Here is a 14,165-nt window from a genome sequence, read left to right as displayed (position 1 = left end):
CTTTTTTTTTTTCAAAACCCCCCCCCCCCCCCCCCCCCCCTTTGACTCCGTGTTTGGCGCAAGCAGAAGCAGAAAGCGCTGCTGCTGAGAGCCAACAAAAGGAACAGAAGATCTGTTGGAGACGAAGAGAATCGGGAACTTGGCGTCTCTCTCTCTCCTTTAACACCCCTGAGCCCCCCGTCTCCCTCCTCCTCTCCCGCACCCCCTCCTCGCCTTGCATTCAGTGCTAGATGAACAGCCTGTGTGATCCACGATCCTCATAGACGCACTGAAGGGATTTGCGCTTATTGTTTGGAATTTCTTTTAATAAAGAAAGAAAGAAAGAAAGAGAGAAAGAGAGAGAGAGAGAAAAACGCACTTTGCTTTCGAATGACAGCAAACAGTAAGAGTGTGTGTCCCCAGACAGAGAGACAGGGTCGGTGTGTGTGTGCGTGTGTGTGTGAGTGTGGTGTGCTCACCGCGACTACCTGCACACAGATTTGGATTAGGACTAATGAACTGGGGTTGAATTATCTCCCAGGGCTGTTGACCAGACGCCTCGTTGTCTCGCTGTGGGAATTCTTTTTTTTTTTCTATCTTTTTTTCTTCCCCCCCTTCCTTTTCGGATTTGAACGATGCCCGTCCGGAGATCTTCTGTCGCTTTTCCCAAATGCTCACTTCTGGTGTCGCTGAGGATTTTGCTTCTTGTGCTTCACGCAGGGTCTCCGGTCTACAGCCAGGGGGATTCTCAGTCCGACAACAAAGTGATGGACAACATCACTGTCCGACAAGGAGAGACGGTCTTCCTCAGGTAAGCGCAGATGAAGTGATCTAACAACGTGGACCTGCATTGTGTGTTTTTTTTTGCTGCTGGTTCTCGTTTCGGAGTTGCTTGTGTTAAAGTTGCGCGCTGCGCCGCGCCGCGCCGCCTGCAGGCTTCACCCGAAGGGATCGACGTGAAGGGAAGCGCAACTTAACAGGTTGCCTCGTTTTTTGTTTTTTTTTTCTTCTTTTATCATGAAGCAACCTCGGGTTTAAAAGAGGGAGCGGGATTCCGCGGGATTAGTGCCAGAAAGAACATTGAACGCAGAACGAATAGCCTGCTTCTAATCTCCGACAGCTGTCAGTAACACTCTTGGCTGCGTTTGCAACTAATGCAGAGTTTAGTGGGGGAGATGATTATTTTCTGAGAAGACAAAACAGCTGGTCCAAGTAAGGCAGAAGGGAGGAGGAAGCTGCTTGGTCATCGAGCAGCACTGACCAGAGCTGACCTTTCCCCTCCTCTGCGCTCTGAGGGAGGCTTACTGCACTCACACGGATCTAGGTTGTGTCCAAGTGCCGCCGGGCTTTGGTGAGCAATGATCACAGCAGTGTCACTTTAACAGTAGATGAACGTCACAAAAAAATCTACATTGGTTGACAAGTTCAAGTTAGGTGAGATCGTTATCATCACTACTAAAAATGGATTTTTTTACTTATTTTTTTATTTATTTTTTTTTTCCCCCGCCTCCTCAATGATTACTTGCAAAACCGAAATACTCCAGCGGTGTGAGTAGTTTTGTAGCTACTCGGTTTGCAGAATCAATTTAATACACAAACTGGAAACTTTCTTATAAACCTCTTCAGGACACTGGTGTTCAGAACACAGGCTAACCAGTGTCACCTTTATTCCTGTCGATTAACAGGAAATGGGTTTCATTTTGACAAATGCATATATATATATATATATATATATATATATATATATATATATATATACACACATATTCTGCTGTGTTCCTCCTCCTTGGTGGATCCGGTCCGCCTGTGCTTCTCCATGCTCTGTGAGCTGTTTGTGAAGAGCTCAGACTGTAGCTGCTTCACTTCTGCATTAAAAGGAGACAGTTTCTGGCGAGAATTCGGTCTGGACATCTCCCAGTGGGAGCGGGCCTCGGGGCAGACCCTCTAGATTAAATCACACTTCCGCTTTGGGAACGAGTCCCACCACCACATGAGCAGAAGGATGAATTTGAGGGCAACATAACAAAAAAAAAAAGTTTCTGAACATCTGGGTTGGTAAACCTGCAACCTGCTCTCAGATGGGCAGACTGGCGTTAGGTGTTTGCTGTAAAGGTCAGATTTAAATACTGTGGTGATATCTCAGCTATTAGTTACGACTGTATTGGTGATTGGAACTGTTAGATTTAACCGCTAGAGTACAGATAATTGCTGCAAATGGCGGCGCTTATTAAAGTGAAAAGGCAGATAACTTTTCTATTTGTTTGAATGTTTGAAGGACAAGCTAAAACAGACTACAATCATTATCACACATTTGCTTTGCTTACAAATGTGTGAACTTAATGGCAACGTTTCAGATACTTTTACAAACAAATTACGACGTAAGCATTTTCTGAATTGTTGACTGGTTCGTATGAAGGGCATCCTTTTCATTTCATGTTTTATTGTCGTAATGTCTGTCTGTCACACACTGCAGTCAATTTGTAAGTACAGCTCTCATTGTGATCAAGCTGCCTTTTTAGTTTTTCAGCTTCAACCAAAGTCTCTGCAGAGTCGCTTCAGCCGGCTTCCTGCATCAAACTCCCAAAAGCGACTGTGCTAGAAAAAATGACTTAATCTTCAGAGTTCATCCAGAGTGTGATGCATCTGAAAAAAATAAAAGAAAACAAAAAACAAAAAATTGAGCAATATTTTTGCTAGCTGGAGAAAGTGAGACTTTGTGTATTATCAGCAAAAGAAGTGTTATATTTATTTCCATTTATTTAGGTATATTTCAGTGGCACATTTAAAGTTTGCATCACAATCAAGTAACTATGTTACATTCAGATGATATGGACATTTTGTAAAATAACTTAAAAGAAAGGTGACTTTGCGTTTTAGCGCCGTCTGACACCTTGAAATGGGTCTCTGTCTCTGCAGAGCAGCTTTTGGTTGCCAAAGGAGATTATAAGATAATCAGAGCAACACAACATTGTATAAACTTTAAAAAAAAAAAGAAAAAAAGTTGAGTTTGCATAATGCACCCTGCCCCCTATAGAGGATTTCATTGACCATGAAGTCCTGAGGAATTTTTACTTGCAATTTGTTTCTTAGGCAACAAACGAAGTCTGGCTCCGCTGGGAGCCGCCAGCCTCCAGTGCTCAATGTAATTGTGAAAACTTAAGTGTATTAAGTTTAAAGTCCCATTTCTCTTTGCTTGTTATTTGACCCGATTTGAACAAGCAGCTGAGGAACAGTTTATCTTAGCGGGAGCTCAGCTGTGACCACTCACCTAGCAACCTACTAGAACCGCAGCCGAAGTGCGCGCCAGCACACACGCCGCTCTGAATCACGTAACGACGCCGCAAGCCAATGTTCAACACCGCTTTATTGAATTTTCACAATGAAGATGAGGATCTATTCATGAAGGCAGAATAAGAAATTGCTGAAACAATACGGCAGGGCAGAGACTCAGTGGCAGAAGCACTGCCAGTGAGCGCAGAGTGAAACACACACAGAGGACTGGTGCATTGGAATCACCAATGCCTCTGCAGTAAGAATGGTGACTGATATGCTAAATGGAGGAGCCAGGAGTGAGATCTGCTGTTTTATTCTGGTTTGCATGTTGAGCTTCCTGCTGCCTTGCCCCTACGCCGACTGCTGCTCCTCCGTAAGTTTATGTTCATTAGAGAATTTAATATTCTACGTTTGAAATTAAGCAAGGTTAGTTAGTACTGCGAAAACAACCTCGCTTTTCTATTGACCAGAAAATAACGCGAATTGAAGTTGCAAAAATAAATTCACTCAACGGGAACTCCAACCTAGAAAACGCATTTCTCGATAAAAAGCTCCTGAGCTGAGACCAGGTGGTTTTTCAGCTGTATTGAAATAGATGTGTGTCACGAAAACGCAATCAGAGCACTAACACGGTTTGTTTTTCACCGACAGTCGATCTACCAAAGCTCTCACAGCTTCATAAAAAGTTACCAGTTACTCAAAAATGTTGAATTCGTAGCTCTTCTGTAAAACTTCCAATTGCAATTTTCCCAAAAAATGCTGGACATGTAGGCGCTCGTCCTACGGCACACGAGCTTTGGGATGGCTGACAGATGATGATAATTATAGGAATAGGTAACATTTGTTTACATTTGTCTCTGCTGTAATTTTGAATCGCTTATTCATGTAATTTAATTGTTTTTCTTATTTTAATGGAAATATCGCAGTTTTTAAATTTTATGGGGTTTTTTTTTTTGTACGTTAGCTAAAGACAAAGCTTTGCGTTATGAACATTTGAATACCACTGAATAGTTCATTTATGTCAGTAAATCAACTAACCAGATCAAACACAGTATTTAAATTAATTAAACAGACTGACATTTTCAACTCTTTATTTCTGTTTACTGTGATGATTTTCCTATTACAGCCAATAAAAACACAACATTGAAGGTTGAAAGATTAAATTAGACCAATTCAGAGAAGCATTTTAAATGGTTTACTATGTTTAATACCTGCACAAAGGGCTGGTATTATGTACTTTTCAGCCACGTTGTGCCATTTTACAGCACAATCCAGTAACTGTGTTATGGTCAGGTTTTATAAAAGTGCTGTATATATCAAACGTAATTAAAAAAGATATTTGACATCACAATTTGAAGTTGGCTTTTGCATATTTAAGAAGCTGCTTCTCTTTCCGTCATTCGTCACAACAATGCTCCCTCATCATGCTGTTTACAACCATTCTGAGGAGCATTGGGCTGAGAAATAGTTTGTATCATAAGCTCTGCGGGTGTGCAGCTCCACCAGGTGTCAGCTAAGTGCTGCTGCTGCTAGTCTGGAGGATCTTTGTGGGGAATCCATGGGGGGGCGGAGCTCTGTGAGGGAGAAGCCCGGTCACTCCAGGAGCTTAGCGGAAATAGGCGGAGCTTTGTGGAAACAAGCGGTGAGACACCCCGAATGGTTGAACAGGGAGATTCAAGGATTCTTCAAACAAGCATGGAAGAATCGAAGCAACACTGACGTCATAACGTGATGTAAACCTAAAAAAAAAAAAAAAAAGTGGATTTTTAGTAAAAACTCCCCAGTTAGAGGTTGTTATTTTATCTGGTGAACACACCTCATCAGAAAGTAGACTGTAATTTATTGAACATGACTGCAGACAGAATCAAGTGCAGTTGGTTTCAATACAGGCAGAATGTGAACCTGGCTTTGCTAGAGGTGCAAAATTAAAATGGGAAATGTGTTATTTTTACTATAAATGTATGGCCACAGGGTAGTTTGAGTGTCTGTCTGTCTGGAATTTATCCCAGGTGGCTTAGTCAAAGACTAATGGCCCCAATATATCTACCACTATGCCACACACCACACCATAAAGAAACTATAATGTTACTTTTCGATTCTTACTCTGGTCTTAGACGTTATCTTCGATCTATCTGCATGAAAAAGGGCTGACACAGTAAAACACAGAAATTAATATATGACGGTGAATGACTAGGCAAGCCAGTAATGTCTTCTGGATAATACTTTTTTTTTTTTTTTTTTCTCATCCAAATTTTACAGGCGGCAAGTTGGAAGATGAAATTCCTCAGTAGTTCATATATACTGTGGACCGCATGCAAGCAAAGGCTGCACCGTTGTCAAAACATATGATGTACAAGACCAAGAACCACAGCAGGGGAGCGAGCAGAAATCAGAATCACCTTTCTGAGAACACGTGTGTGTGTGTGTGTGTGTGTGAGAACACGTGTGTGTGTGAGATAATATTATCAGACGGAGGAAGAGTCCGACTGATTGTTTACCTGATACTTTGTGCTTGCTGGAGAGGCTTCAATGTCAGGACTTTCTTAGAGAAGTTTCACCAGAACGTTTGTATTCAAGTTACTTTGATTGTTTGTAATTTAATCTGAATGTGATGTTCAAGACGAATGGATTTAATCTGAATTAGTTTCAATTTGATTTGGGCCGAGTTGGACCAGCTGGTAACAGTTATTCTAATATGTGTGAAAGAAGTGAACGAACTACGTTTTAAAAGTGTGTTTTGGCAAAACAAAGCAATTTTCACATTTTCCACATTATGCCTACTGCCACGTGACTGAAGCAGAAAAAGAAGCTTTCTGTGAAGAGCACAAAAGACGGAATCAAAAGTACTGTAGTGAGTGATGAAGGATCACATTTTTCACTTAAAAAGAGTAAACAGACAATGCAATTTGGACTTGTTTGTTTAATCAAACACACGTAATTGTATCTTGAGGGGTACGTAAGAAAACGGTGAAGAGAAGTGGCGTCTCCATGGCGATCTGGTTTGGGTTCTTGCCTCGCGGCTCGGAGGTTCTCAGCTCCAGCTTGGGTGGTGCTTTTTTGATTTCCTCTGAATGCATAAGTCATAATATGCAAACCGACTATTAGTGCAGACATGTGTGGGTGTTTCTGAAACATTTATTGAACTGCTGGGAAATGTTATGTCACTCAGGACTGTATAAAAAAAACAAAAACGTATAACCTTTTTCTAGCTATCTGAAGGTCTGTTTGAATTACCGCAATAATGTCCATTTGCTAAACATCAGAGCAATGAATCAGACAATGTATTTATTTTAGAAGATATTTCCTTACCCTCTCAGTTTCATGATTTCTATCTTTCTTTCACATTTTTATATATCATATGATTAGTGTTACCTTACACAACTTTGTTCAATGTAAATGCTTTTCTGACTTTTTAGTCTCTGAGTTAAATGGATGCACACTCGGATGTAGTTTAAGGCAATACTGTCATCAGGGGAACGTCAAAACAAATCAGAGAAGATGTGAGGAAGAGAATCGTGGATCTCATTCTGGTTTTCCCATGGGCATAAATTTCAAAAGTTTTAAAGGTGCTTCGTTCATCTGTTCAAATATTTGTATGACATTTTAAGCGGCATGCACATTTTTACCCGTCATTCCGTCTGTACCCCGGAGAGGAACATGTGTTGATACGAAGTGTGTGTTTCAGCCACAGAACAAAAGCCAAAAATCTTGTGAGGTCATTATTCACAGAGAAAGGAGCCTTGCTCCAGTTTGGGCTGAAAGGCCAGTAGATTGGGGAAAAAAACAACAACAAAAAAAAACATTATTGCAAAAACATCACATATATCCAGGATACAGGTTGCAGATGTGCAAAAGTACAAAACCTTATTTTTTTACTGACATTTCCAATGACCTGATGAAACTAAAATTCATCCAGCCATTACCCGAACTAGCTCATTCAAGGAGATTTTTTGCCTGGTGTGGATCTTCAGAGGTCTCTTCTGTCTTGTCTAATTTAAAAAGATATAAGTTTTTATGTCTGGGATGGACTTGCAGCCTGTCCAGTGTGTACCCCACCTCTTACCCGTTGACCACTGGAGATAGGCACCAGCCGCCCTCGGGACCCTTCAAGGATAAGCTTGTCAGATAATGTATGGACAGACAGGTATATTCTTCAAAACATGCGCGTAGTTTGCCAAACTGATTGAAATGTATTATGAATTATTGATTTATTTATCTGAGTATCATCCTGTGGAAGTTTTACTCCATGCGGTCTAAGTTTGTGAACTAGAAGCATGCAGTAAGGAGCACTAAACCCTGTGGTACTCCACAAATAATTCTGGAGCGTGAAATAAATGTATCATTACCTTGAAAAAACTGGAATCAGGTTTCAGGTGATCCCGATGGGTTCAAGTCTTTCTCAGACAATGGTGAGATCAATGTACCAAATGGGATTTAACAGGACAAATACAGACACATGAGAGAAGGATACCCTAAAATCATGCAGTTTACAGGTAATTCTTCCAAAGTAAAAGTAATGGATGTAAGACTCAGAATATCTCTCAATCTCTACTTTTCTCTCATTATTCTGACATTCAGTAAACAGAAATAATTTTGCATAAGCTGATTCCAAATACTGGAGATATTTAGTCTAATTCAATGAGAATCATTATTTGGTTGCATTCTTTTCAATAGTGTAGGGAAATATGTTGTTTCAGCTGTAGCTCTTTTGTAGCTTTCCTGAAACGTTTTGGGGCCTGATCGTCTAAAGGTTTTTGCATTTAGAAAACATATAAAATTATTTCCATAGCTGATCTACAAACAATACATGAACAGAACTGGGTCAGCAAGTGAGGAGAATTTCATGGGCAGAAATGTTTTTGTTGTGTCTGCCTTAACGAATAAGCAAAACATACAGCATTCCGATCATCAGATAGCGAGGATGTTCTTCCGGCAGTACTAAACCTGAGTTTCATACAGATGTTTAGAGTCTTTTTCTTTATATTAAATTCATAATAAATATTATTTTTATCATTTATAATATCCCCAATACCATGACTTTCAACATCAGCCTTCTTTCATGGCCGCTCTGCTCTTCAATACCTTTCATGATGACGCAGAAAATCTTTAGTAAACGAGGAAGGTCTGCAGAATCTATACGCATGTATCCCATTGCAAACCGAATCTTTGTGCATCGTGTGCACCTTCCAACCCTCTGCAATTTGTCTTTGCTCACGCGATGCAGCGCTCCTTATTTGGAATCTTTGTAGATCAGGCTCCCTGATCTACATGAAAAGGACTGTAACTTGAATAGAGTTACGTAGAGGTATGTTTAATTTTTGAAGGCACGGCGTTCTCCGGTAGACGAAGGAAAAGACAAAACGCCTCCCGAGACGACATGTAGTGAATGTCGCCACCCCGGCCAAAGTTGGCCGACAGCCTCACGAGACACTTATCAGCCTGCACAGACCATGTCGGTCCGAAAAGCCACACCATGTTAACAATGATCCAGTCTGCGTGATCGTCCATCTGTTACGCAGGTTTTACGCTTCATGTCAAAGCTTTTGTTCCCATGAGCAACATGCTTTCGTTTGCCCTGATATTTCTTTTGTTTCTTTCTTCATTACGTTAATGAATTTGTGTCCCTTACGTCAGCACGCCGACAGTCAGTCAGCCAGAACTTCCTCTGCTGCTGTTTTCCAATCCTATCTTACAGCTGAAACATCTGTCTTTCAAAGAGGACGTGCATTTTATTCCTAAAGCGTCAAGAGCCGAGATCGGAAAGCAGTCATTTGAGTTGAGAATGGCAACAATTTTCTCCATAATTCCATTTTTTTCCCCCACCTCTCCATGTCGCCTGACTGCCATCCACTCCCACCTATCGTCTTTTCAACTGAGTGAAGCTTTCAGCATCAAAACATGAAGATTCCAGTTAGTTAATATACAATTTTACAAACTGACTTCAGTGCTGTTTATTCAAATAGAGTACCTCCAAAATAAATGTCTAACTTAGTTAAAAAAAAAAAAATAATGGCTGGGTTCTCACTGTTGACAGTCGTACAGTTCCATGTACAGTAGACGTGACGGTGATCGTCCACCGTGTTCCCATCATGCTATAGCAAACCTTATAGGAACTGTACTGATTATCTACAGCATGAAACAGAAGCCTGATATTGCTTTGGCATTCTTCGTGCTTCTATAACTGCAGAGGGCACAGACAGCTGACCTCCAAGGATGGGGTGTAATATCTGTTGTTATCAGATAATCTTGTTGCTCCCATGGGGACTAAATGAATCGGCTCATCCCACACCGATCGTATCGCATTTGCTTCTGATTAATCTGGAAAACAGATCAACTCCGTGGTCGTTGTGTTTCTGCAACGTTTCTGAGCAGATCTTTTTTTCAGTCTACAGGGCACATCGTCTTGTTTGGCACGGCCATGGAACGACTCTCAATGATTTACTTGTCTCAAGACTAAGCTAATAAAAAGGAACAAGATATTTTCAATTAAAATTTCTATTTAAACTTGTGGAACAAACAATGCAGTTTGACAAAGGGAATTCAAAACCTTCGCTCTCATAATAGGTTAAAACATTTTGAAGTTTGTGCACTAAAACAGTTTGAAAGAAGTTTCTTTCCAATTCGCCTTGGTTCTTGGTGTTTCATTTAGTTCCTCTGTTGTTAGTGCAGTAAAGTCATTGTCAGAGCACTGTGATAAGTTAGGTCAGAAATGTGGGGTTTGACAGTCCCTGCCCTCTAGATGGACAGTCTTACCCCCCATTGGGGGAAAAAACTGTTTGGTTCTGGGTTGGCTTTCTGGGAATTTCAGTGGGTTTTCTTTAGTTTTATCTTTTACGGACCTCAAGTTTAATTCAATTCATTTCAGTTTATTTATACAGTGCCAATTCACAACTATAATTTGAGAGTCAGGAACCCAAAGATTGGATTGTCTTATTGTCTTGTTTTTTGTTTTTTTTTGTTTGTTTAGATTTTTCTTTTCTCAAAGGTTCCCATTTTAGTTTATTCATGTGGTTCTCAAATAAACAAACAAAAACAAAAGCAGCAGACCACATCAAACCACTACATAACAAAAGAGATCCCTGAAGACGACCTTCACTCTGAATCCTAAAGCAGGAACAAAGAATCGTCCTGCATTCTTGTTCTACATCTGTTAGTAAGAAATATTACTTAAAGTGTGAGTATGTGGCAGTGCATGCTGGGAAATGTACATGGGATAAATGTGTCTGTCTGCATTTTTTCATTTATTAGAAGAGAACCAACTCTGGTACCTTATGTGGAACATTTTTGATCAAATGTTAAAAGCTTTACGGTTTTATTAAAAACCATTCAAATTATGGTTCCGGAGATCATTTTACTCCCCCCGCCCCCTCCCAAGTACGCTGGATTAATTATGCTTCTGTTGAAGATTCTTTTTTTTTTCCTTTCAGATTTGAGTATCATATTAGACTATCTGTGAAGAAATATGACAGAGACAATGTTGGACTTTTTCAATAAAAAAAAAAAAAAAAAGAAAACTTGTCAAAACGAAGTTAGTAACCACCATGACATCCCACCAATGCTCGTCTCTGCCCCACATTGCTCCCATACATTACACCCCAGACGACGAGTCTCAGATAAATCATCGCTTCAAGATCCTCCATAATGGTGGAGTACATGGTTAAGAATTATTCATTCTCCCTGCAGAAGATATCCAAGAATGACCGAAACCAATGTACGGTAGATACATCATGAGCTATTGTCTTCCTAACTGCTTACAGGCCTCCAAGTCAAACTTTATAATTCTTTTCAGTAAGTTAAAGACGAGAATAATTATGTATTAGATGTGTTGCTGGGTCCATTGGAAATTGTACTCCGGTTAAGGTTATAATTTTTCCAATAGCCTTTTCCCACAGATTAATTACCTCTGGACGATCCCACGTCATGTGCATAAAAGAGCCAATGGTTCCTCGGGGTCAAAACGAGCCATATGGATCAGAGACTAATCCCATTTGATGTCTCATTCTCTGCATTATACATGTTCTACGAAAGAATTTCAGATGCATAAATCTGTCACTGGGGTTCTTGGAAACATTTGCGACGCCATCCCAAATGGATTCCCAGTCTAACTCCTTCCCTGATGTAGGAGTGCATTTCTCAGAATTGTGACTAATTTTTTTTTTGGAGACATTTGTATCCATCTTAAAAGTGGATGCCCAAGAAACCCCGTAGGCTTCACAGGCTGATCTTATTCTAATATAAACGAGAATGTTGTGCTGTTAGGCTAATTCTTGAAAATTCAAAATACCATCTGCTCCATTAACACCATTCAAGGTGTTTTTACCTGTCTTGCCAATTTTTGTGACCAAATGTTGTCCTTGTAGTTAAAATAACACAACTAGGATTTATACCATACATTTTTATGCTTCGAACACTGCCCAGTATTATTTTAAAGAAATGTGTTTTTAATAAAAAGACACAGAAAATTGCAGTGTGATGAATAGTGATAAGTATTTAAAAGAGATAAGAAGTCATTCAGCCATTTGGTATTATAAAAATAATTTCAGTATCACTTTGATCAGGTAATAATTGTTAATATTCCTTGATAAAATCATGCATTGATGCAGCGGAAGAACTAACTGGAAAACAGATAGGCAAGGTCCATGAAAATCTATTCAGCAGCAGCTCCTTTCACTTTCTGGTCATTCAACTTTATACACTTCTTGGTTGTATCCTAGAGTCAGCTAGGCTGGTTGCCATGGTTTCTGTTCATTTCTGCTTGACTTTTGTCAGCTTCTGTTTGGATCTTTAAGCACACATAAAGTAGTTTTAAAGCAAAACAAAATAATCTGAAGTTCTCAAATATTGAACATTTGTTAGGACTGAAATGTGTAGGATGGATTGTAGCTGCCAATTGTCTTACTGTTAAGCAGCTGAGCAATGAGGGAGGGTGCTGCTCAGTTTGCCTCTTCACCGTTCCATACCGTAGCAGTTTTGAACATTTCTTGCTTGATTTAGTTTTCTGCCTGAGGGCAAGTTGCACCAACCGTGCGTCACTTCATAACTGCAGGGCTGCAGGCTGATAATGGAGCACTCAGCATGTTGCTAATATTTAACTGATGTCTTTTGCTTTTGCTGACCAACATGTTTAATACGTCGCTGTCGTAAATATGGAAGATTTATCGACCTGCTTAAAATGAGAAATAAACATCGGCGTCAACTTTCAAGACGCTTCACCAGGGGTGTGGTGTTGCAGTGAACTCCCTGCTCCGTGGCACAGCTTGTAAAAGGCCTTGCCAACATTGTTCGACTTCACCAGTTTTCTCCAGACAGCCTCCTTGATTTGGCCACTCAGTTAAAACCTGGACATTCTTACAGCAGATTTGAGCTGTCAACACTAATTTATTGTTTCATTCTCAGCCATGATTGTTCAAGTTGTGCTAAGGGAGCTGAGCAGTTTTGTTTGTGTCTGCTGCTGTTACACATTGTGCATCAGTCTGGGAAGATTTTAAACAATTTAATGGAAATGAGTAAAAAAAAAACATGTTTTTGGTACTGATTTGTACCAGTGCATTCGATATTTTATCAACCCTGCTTTGCAGGGTTCTGTTAGCAGACATGATTGTAACATAAAACTTACACTGGTTTCATTTAGCAGCAGATGGAGTGGAAATGTACCGTGGGCCCTCGGTGTTTGTGGGAGTTAAGGAACGAGTATTTTAGCTCTCTGAGCTGCATTTTTGTTTGAATATTTTAGAAGTTTACGGTTAATTCTTGTAGGCTTTGATGTAACCCACAGCTGGTAAAACGCAATCTGTTGAAATATTTTATTGTCGTATTTCACACCAGGCCACATCAGGGTTTGCACTGGAAGTCGAAGTAAACAGAAATCATGAGATACGGGCGCAGAAATTTTGTATAGATTAAGCAAAAGTTGACAGGAACGACTGTTGGCATAAAGTGTTAAAAAAACGATTTGCTAACTGTTGCATTTGGCATTTCTCATTTCTCAAGCTTCACCTCACCGTGTATAAAAGAGCTGCTTCTGTTGCTCGTAAAATGGATAAGATTGGGAGCTTAGAACAGATTGCTTCTGTCTTTTAGAAGCAAATTGGGAAATTAAGATGTATTGGGCTCTGAGCGCTAATAATGCCTGGAATGTTTGTGTACAGCGTTTGATATTTTATTGATCAGCAATTGTAAATCTATGATCGACTGACCTGGAAATCAAAAATCTCATCAAATCATGCTGCTGTGAAGCGTTTCTCAAAGACTATACCTTCTGCCTCAGTAGCAGGACTAACCAGACCCATTTGTGGTTTACGGTTGTGTCAGTGACGTTAACTGACTATTGTAATACTGCAGGATTTTTCATTCTTCTACCTTTTTCATAGTCTCTGGTCCACTGGTTTTGATCCATCCGTTTTGTATGGATACAAATTTATCCAGAGTCAGAGAACCTGGCTTGGCTGAGCGAGTTGATACCCATCATCAAAGTATCATTGAACGTGACAAAAGAAACCCTGAGTGTATTGAGCTGGCTTTGTAGTTCTGGCCTCTGACAGAGAGAAGCAGAAGAAAAGAGTCAGAAAAAGGAAAACTTCCCAGCATCCAAATATGGAGGGTAACATGAAATAAAACCAAAAAATTCAACTGAAAAAACAAACAACACAAACAAAACGATCAGATAAATCTGAACAAATACTTCTCAAAAAAGAACATGAATATTAAAACATACACTGAACCAAATCACAAACATATTAATGCTCATAATTTAAATATCTGGTTCATTCTTAGCTTATGCTAAGAACATTTTTGGCTACTCTAACTTTTTTAATCTGTAAAAAAAAAAAAAAAAAAAAAAAAAAAAAAAGGGAGGGGGTTTATTTTCAAATAAAAAAAAAAAAAAATTAAATAAACTTTTTACCAAAAAATTT

The 14,165-nt window shown here is 39.7% G+C and overlaps 1 protein-coding gene across 2 annotated transcripts in view; it reads left to right on the top strand.

Moving 5' to 3' along the window:
* The first annotated feature begins 216 nt into the window (after positions 1-216).
* The window catches only part of ntm (neurotrimin), an 82,521-nt gene continuing 68,572 nt past the window's right edge, over positions 217-14,165 (top strand). The window contains exon 1 of one of the 2 annotated variants that reach the window (XM_015040364.1): positions 217-790. In XM_015040364.1, the coding sequence (XP_014895850.1) occupies positions 615-790 (176 nt within the window). In that variant the 5' untranslated portion in view covers positions 217-614. The remainder of the gene's footprint in view (positions 791-14,165) is intronic. The other variant, XM_015040363.1, reaches the window with a different exon arrangement.

The sequence above is a fragment of the Poecilia latipinna genome, unplaced genomic scaffold, assembly GCF_001443285.1.
Source record: "Poecilia latipinna isolate Pla-1442-1.1 unplaced genomic scaffold, P_latipinna-1.0 Scaffold506, whole genome shotgun sequence".
NCBI lineage: Eukaryota > Metazoa > Chordata > Actinopteri > Cyprinodontiformes > Poeciliidae > Poecilia > Poecilia latipinna.
This window is presented reverse-complemented; position numbering and strand designations above follow the sequence as displayed.